The following is a 7,347-nucleotide window of genomic DNA, read 5'->3' as shown; positions in this document are numbered from 1 at the left end:
CCTGAAAAAGTAACATCATGTGTAGGAGTCCAACTCCTCTCCAGAACTCGAGAGTCCAAAATCAAGGAGAAACAATAACTATAATTTATTTTATTAAAAATGAGTTAAAACTAAGACTGTTAGATTTTTAATTTTACCATGTGTCATGATCTCAATATGGTAATGGAATTCCATGTGTAGATAGGAGAACCGAAGAGAAAAAGGTAAAGTTGGTTGGGCGCCACTATATTTCTGGTGTAACCTCGTTGCCAAAGTTAGAGTGAAACCCTCTACAATTTACCGCAAACCCTCTTGCCCTAGAAGAATAATCTATTTATATGCAAAGTTAACCAACCCCTTCTCTTCTTCCTTAACTTCTCCATAGAGAACTATCTATCTACAGATTGAGATTGAATAACAATAGTAGCTTAGAGAAAAGAAAGGCTTAGGAAGTTATGTCCACAACATTTGTGAACCAAAGCGGTTTTGAAGAGCAAGATCAGATCCCTGCACAAATGGGATTCCTTCCTTTCCCACCAAACCTAACCCTTCCTCCTTTGAAGGACTTCACTGCCATAGCTACTAATTCACTTTCATGTGTTGCTGCTTCGAGTGAAAACTATGCAACAACCACTGTTCAAAAACCATGGCAAGATCTCACTTCTAGTTTTGGAGGAGAGGGGCAACTCTTTTCCACTAACAGATCCAGAGTAAATTCCTGGTGAGACAACTTCCCTTTGATTTTCACTGTTTCACACCATTGACAGCCTTTTGATTTTGTACTTCACCTTTGTAAGAATAAGAATCATCTTTGGTACTCGAAAGACAAATTCTTATTTCAACTTTTATTTTCAATGATAAAATTGTTATTTCATAGTATTCAAAATGATAAATATGTCATGTTGTATTTCCGGTTATTTTTTGGGAATCCACACTCCCTTCATAAATAATCTTAACTGTGATGAAGGTTGCATTTTAACCACAGATTATGAACTGTACTATTAGCCCCCAATATATGCAACCTTTTCATAGTTCAAAATCTTGTTTATAGTAAAACAGATTGGTTTCGTTGCACGATCTACGGAGATTAATCCTTATCACTCTAATTTATTTATTTATTTTGTGCACTCATTACTTTTCTTAAGCCATTCAATATTGTACAAATGTTTTATTCAAAAATATATAGTCTGCGACAATCCAATCATTTTATTCTAACGTAAGACATAAACCTGTTCTTGTGGTATTGTTCAATTTAGGGCGTGGAGAGAAGTAACAGATTGCATAATGGGTAAAAGGAGTGAAGGGGATGAACATCATCATCAACAACATGTAGGAGTTTCAGCCATGAAGATGAAGAAAATGAAGGCAAGAAGGAAAGTGAGAGAACCTAGGTTTTGCTTCAAGACCTTGAGCGAAGTGGATGTGTTGGATGATGGATACAAGTGGAGAAAGTACGGACAGAAAGTGGTAAAGAACACACAGCACCCAAGGTATGTATTATATTATTACCATTTACTTAATTCAAAAGTTTCTCTATTTTTATTTATCTTTTAATCGTTATTGCATAGGTAACAAAAGTTCAAAGGAAATTTGTTTAAATTCAATCAGTTATTTCTGTCTCTCTCTCTCTCTCTCATGATTGTGTTATGCTATTATTGGAATTATATATTTGGCTCACTACTAGGTTTGGGAAGAGTTTAAGTTTGGCGCGTAGTACGGGGATGACTACAATCATTAAAGATGTAATGCTATGTTTCACTTTATGCAAAGGAGTTTTTGTTGAGGAAGAGGATGAAAATTTGCCAATGTTATAAATAACTACAAATTAGGCATGTACATTACTTACTAGGTCTCTCTTAAGATTTTCACCCACGAAATCATATGTCTTACTTGCTGTTCCATTTGTATCTTAACACAATTAAAAAGTAACGTCTAATTAAAAAGAAAATTCATAAAAATAAAAAATATTTTTTATATATTACTTGTTAGAAAGTTATTGACTTAGGAGATAAAAATATAATTTTTGGAGACATATGATTTTTGTTTTTCACCCACATAAACCCCTTTGCTAAGCAATATGTCCCAATATTATATATCCAACCATGTTTTATCTAATGAAATTTTGACACAATAAAAATGTCACATATAACTATAATTTTATTTCTCACTATTTAACTTTTTGTGATAAATACGAACATAACATTCCATTGCATGAGACATTGTTGAGAATATTGTTTTAGGGTAGTAGGTGATCTTCATTCTGAAAACATAATATAAAATTGTGAAGGTTTAGAGATCAGAGACTCCCATAACCAAGGAATTATGACCATTGGACACCACAACTTAAAGACATTGAGATTGATGTTACAACAAATTAGGATTAGTGCAAAATATTGTCACATGTCATACTTTGCTTCTCGTTTTTTTTCATGCTGTTGAAATTAGTATTGGCGGTTTGAATATTTTGCCAATTGACATATACGTCTCTCTAATATAGAATGATGTTTTCAGCCGTGAAATGAAATTAAGAACTTGCATAAATATATGGTAATGCAAAAGATCAATTTGGAAATTTATCTTCGAAAGTTTGGGGGAAAACTAGCTAATGGCGAGAGCTTGTGGGGCATATCTACTCATTCCTCATTGTATTTCACAATATTTGTCGATTATATTTTTCTTGCATATGCATTAACAAAATTATTAGATGAGATTAATATCTTTGTATTACTGGATGTACGAATTTTAAGTTGTGAGGATAATATGTACGCGATTAAAAGAGACAGACTCGTCGTAAAAAAGACGGGTTTGGATCTATGTCCGAGTCACCTGACCCATCCCTTGTAGTCATATTAAGAATAGTTGAATAAGTAGCTATCAAAACCCATTATGTTCAACCTACATAACTCAAATACTTACAAACTCATGAATCTTGATTGATAGAAGTTTTTGTGTACTTTGCGTGAACTCCAATTTAAGTTTCATTTGTCATTTAAGAGCTATTTATTGTTTTCATTTTTGTATAAAATTTTAAGTATTGACATGTTGTTGTCATTTCAGTTCTCATATTTTTTTTTTATCATTTATAAGAACACTTTAGCTTAGGTTGACACTTGACAGTTTAAATTGTTCCAAAATTTTCAATATTTTTTATAAGTTCCAGTCACGTGATTGTGATAGATTTTAGTTTGAAGTATGCAATTTACGGTTTGTAGTTTATATACTGATGTATGTGGAATGCATGTTTTAGTTGAGTTTATGTACAGATTATGGTAATTTTGATTGGGCATATGAGAAAAAGTCTACATTTATCATTTTGTCCATTTCCAACTCGTGTCATCCTTATCTTAACCCGTCTTATTTTGGACTCGTCTCTCACGCGTCCCATCCTAATTAGGGACAGGTTCGAGTTCAAAAATTGACCTGATCAATATTTAGATATGGGTTGAGGAATATGCTTAATCCGTTTCAACTCGTCTCATGCTCATCCCTAATATACACATATTCTATAACATTAAATATAAAGCATATATGTGCTATATTGTTGGATAATGTATACATATAACACATCATATTATGGTATGTTTGAATTTTGTGGGGTGTCATGACTCAAACTTAGTTTATTGTTGATTGTGTAAAAAGTAAAATATTTAGACCGCCGATGCATCATAAATCAGGTATGTGTATTATTTTATATTTTTTACTTTTATTTAACAGATATTTATTAGTAAAAAATGAGTGATAAATAATACACAAAAATGAAAAAAAAATCTACACCATCAATTTACAAACATTTATTTTATGGAAAAGTGATTAAATTTATGTATTTGAAAATTTATTTTAAATTTGTCGATGTAAGCTTAGCTTTTCTCATGAAACAGATTAAAATAACCATTTTATAAAATAATTTAATAAAGATCAAATGAAACAAGTGTTCCGATATTATAAAAAATTGGAAAAGAAACAAGGAATACAAGTTTTAATGTTACAATTTACAAGTTCTTAATTACATGTTTCATGACAAATTATTTGAAATTTGTCTTATTTCTCTTACCTCTAGAGGTTTTCATTTTAAAATATTATAAAAAAAATAAGACACATATTAAATAATAAGTAAATTTAAGGTGATAAGTTATCTCCTGATATGGGAAAACACTTTAATCTCTTATAATTAATAATTTAATTATTTATATATCTTTCTCACAGAAAATTGATTTGAAAAAAATGAAACTGCTAATTCATTGCACTCTTTTTTATCTTTGTCAATACTGAATCATTCATTTTTCAACCCATTATTTAAACTTTGATTTGACTACTTGAGACATTTTTTATGATTTTTTTTCTGTTTATGTCTGAGGAAGAGAGTATATCTTTAGACAAAATCTAAAATATGTATCTTTCTCTTTAATTTTCAGTTGTCACTTTTTTATGTATCAATACAAATTCCTCACACTATCTGTTCTCTGTGATCTGTTTACCCTTTCATATATAAATAGTATCTTATAAATTATGAGGAATTTCTTAGATAGGCACATTAATTTATTATAGAATTCAAATACTATTTGTCATATGAAAGATTGTTAAGAGTCTCAAACTGAGTATAATAGCAAATTCAATGTTGTACTTAAGTAATGAGATTCTCATACATAATAGACTAGTCTTTTAAGTTAGATTCTTCTTGTATACTTAAGTCCTAACACACCTAAATAACATATTGTCCTTCACATACTATGTCACTTTTTTAACTAGTAAAAAAATACTTACAAGTATTTGAATTAAACATGCAACAGTTTTATATTTTCTGCACCAAGAGGAATGATAAACAGATGACATGTTCATAGAAATATAAGTACATATATTATCTACAAAAATGTCTTTACCTGTATTAAGCTAATCCAAGTAATTAAGATAAAGGGTGTGCTCACATGTAGAGATGGTAAAATGGATCATCCGACCTACTTTATTTGTGGCCGCAAATCCCCACAACAATTAAGCGGCAAACATTGTTAAATAATTAAAAAATGGACATACATTGTTAAAATGGGCTTGCGGGCAGCCCATAGACTTGTTAAATAATTAAAAAAAATAAAAAACTCATATAATAAAAAAATTAAATTAAATAAAGGAGTTGAAGATGAAAAATTAACAAAAACTTTAATGTTTTATATAAAGTTGAACAAATTACTTTAGATTACAATTTTTTTAGGGATTCAAAATCACATTATAACTTATTTGAAATTTTCTTAATTTTTCCTTAAATTATGTTTGTGGGTCGCAACATTGCCCAATAGAAATGCATGTGGGCAAAACGAACAAGACGGTACGAGCAAATGAACAAAATTTATATGTATTGCCCGCATAAAAATGTGGGCTATGCAGGTGCATCCACAAGCATCGTCTTTTTTGCCATCTATATGTATAGGCGCACAGCCTCACATCTTTAACACGGTTTTGAATGAAGGGCCAACATCCTGGGCCCAAGTGAATGAGTTCTTTGAGGCCCTACGGCCAATATTGTTGTTTTTGGATTGGGACACTAGATTTTTGTTCTTCAACCCATTAGTGATCTTTATCACACTTGTATAGCCTGTTGTGTGATCTATAATTGAATTAGAAGATATACCGTTGTCTTACTCCATGTAACACTAGTATTTGATTTTGAAAAATATATTTTCTCAATTTAATTATCAGATATTAAAAAAATCAATCAATAAAGTAGAGTGATATATTTGCGGTAGCTAAAAAAAAATTCTTTGAGGCCAATTGTTATATTATGCGTAACACTAAGTTAGTCAACAAACACGTGTTACCATATTTTCAACACACAAAATACACTATATGTCATTTTAACTGAAAAGAGTCATAAGATGGTCCAATGTTAAGAGGGGTTTAAGAAACATAGTGAAGAAGGTTGTGAGTTCGAGTATCATCCATAGGAAATTAATTTTTTTTTTAAAAAACGGAGTTATAAGGTGGTTTGATGTTAAGGAGAAAGGGTAGAGTAAATGAGGTTGAATGTTTGAGTATCGCTCACAACAAATACAAACATACTAACATTTGCCTATAAAAAAAATATCTTGAAACCCAATCTTATTGCATGTTTTACGGTTTAGTCTCTATCTGACCAGTACATTTTGGTGTAGGCGTGTTATTTTTGCATGTTTTCTTTGTATTCTAAAACTAAATTATAGTTCCCTAATCATGCCTTTTTGTATATATAACTTGTAGAAGCTACTACCGTTGCACTCAAGATAATTGTCGAGTAAAGAAACGAGTGGAGCGTTTAGCTGAGGATCCAAGGATGGTGATAACCACATATGAAGGGAGACATGCTCATTTTCCATCAAATGAACGTGAAGAATCACAGTCTCCATCTCGATTTACCAATTTCTTTTGGTAGTTAATTATATACACAAATGTAATAATTACATATGTATATGTCTATCCTAAATATGTGTTCTGAAGGGTTCCTGAAAATGAAATAAGTAAAGAAGGTGTTAAAATTGGCAGTGTATCAAAAAAATGATGCATGGTTTTGATTCATTGTCAGTTTATGTTAGAAAAGCCCAATAACCCAAGCCTTATGAGTTTAGTGAAAGCTAGTTGTGTTAATTAATACTTGCCACTTTTAGTTAGTATGCTTTTGAAATTATGTTAAAGTAGTTGTCTTCCTTACAATAAAAGGAAAGCTTTGTAAACTTGGCTAAGATGAATGAATCTTAGTGAATTCAATATACATCTTCTCATTTTTTGTTTTCTGCAATCCTAACAATTGGTATCTAGAGCACGTCTTCTATCCAAGGGACCTAACAAAAAACATGAATAAAAAAAGGAAACCAAAAAATGAAATCATCTTCTTCTTATCTTCTCCTTAACAAAACTTATATTGTTGCGTGTGGTGTGTTCACTGAGTGTGAATAAGTTGTGCAATTGGAGCAACAACTTGAAGATGCTGAGAAAGAAGTGAGTTGCGATAAAAGTGGATTTGCAAAATGGCTGGAAATGGAAGCAACATTCCATCCATGAGTCTCCCAATCCTAACAGAGAAGAACTAGGTTCGGTGGAGCACATAAATGAAGGTAATCTTTAACTTTCAAGAAGTAAGTGATGATGTAGAGGAAGACTTTCTTGCTCCTAGTCCTGATGCAACTAAGATTCAAAGAACTATGTTCAAGGATGCCAAGAAGAAGGATAACAAGGCACTGTTTCTTATTCATTAATGTGTTGATGACATTCACTTTGAGAAGATTCTGAATTCAACCACAGCGAAAGAAGCCTGTGACATCTTGATTCAAAACCATTCTCGTGGAGACAAGACCAAGAAGGTAAAACTCCAAACACTTAGAAGACAATATGAATTAATTCATATGG

General features: G+C 31.3%; 1 protein-coding gene across 1 annotated transcript; it reads left to right on the top strand.

The window, feature by feature from the left end:
• Positions 1 to 255: 255 nt before the first annotated feature.
• LOC109338206 (probable WRKY transcription factor 13) lies at positions 256 to 6,551 on the top strand. The gene is made up of 3 exons (XM_019575388.1): positions 256 to 700; positions 1,236 to 1,469; positions 6,205 to 6,551. The coding sequence occupies exons 1-3, from the start codon at positions 435 to 437 to the stop codon at positions 6,374 to 6,376; spliced, it is 672 nt and encodes a 223-aa protein (XP_019430933.1). The 5' UTR covers positions 256 to 434; the 3' UTR covers positions 6,377 to 6,551.
• Positions 6,552 to 7,347: the final 796 nt, after the last annotated feature.

The sequence above is a fragment of the Lupinus angustifolius genome, unplaced genomic scaffold (genome assembly GCF_001865875.1).
Source record: "Lupinus angustifolius cultivar Tanjil unplaced genomic scaffold, LupAngTanjil_v1.0 Scaffold_19_54, whole genome shotgun sequence".
Classification (NCBI taxonomy): Eukaryota; Viridiplantae; Streptophyta; class Magnoliopsida; order Fabales; family Fabaceae; genus Lupinus; species Lupinus angustifolius.
Note: the sequence above shows the minus strand (reverse complement) of the source record. Positions and strands in the feature narration are given on the sequence as shown.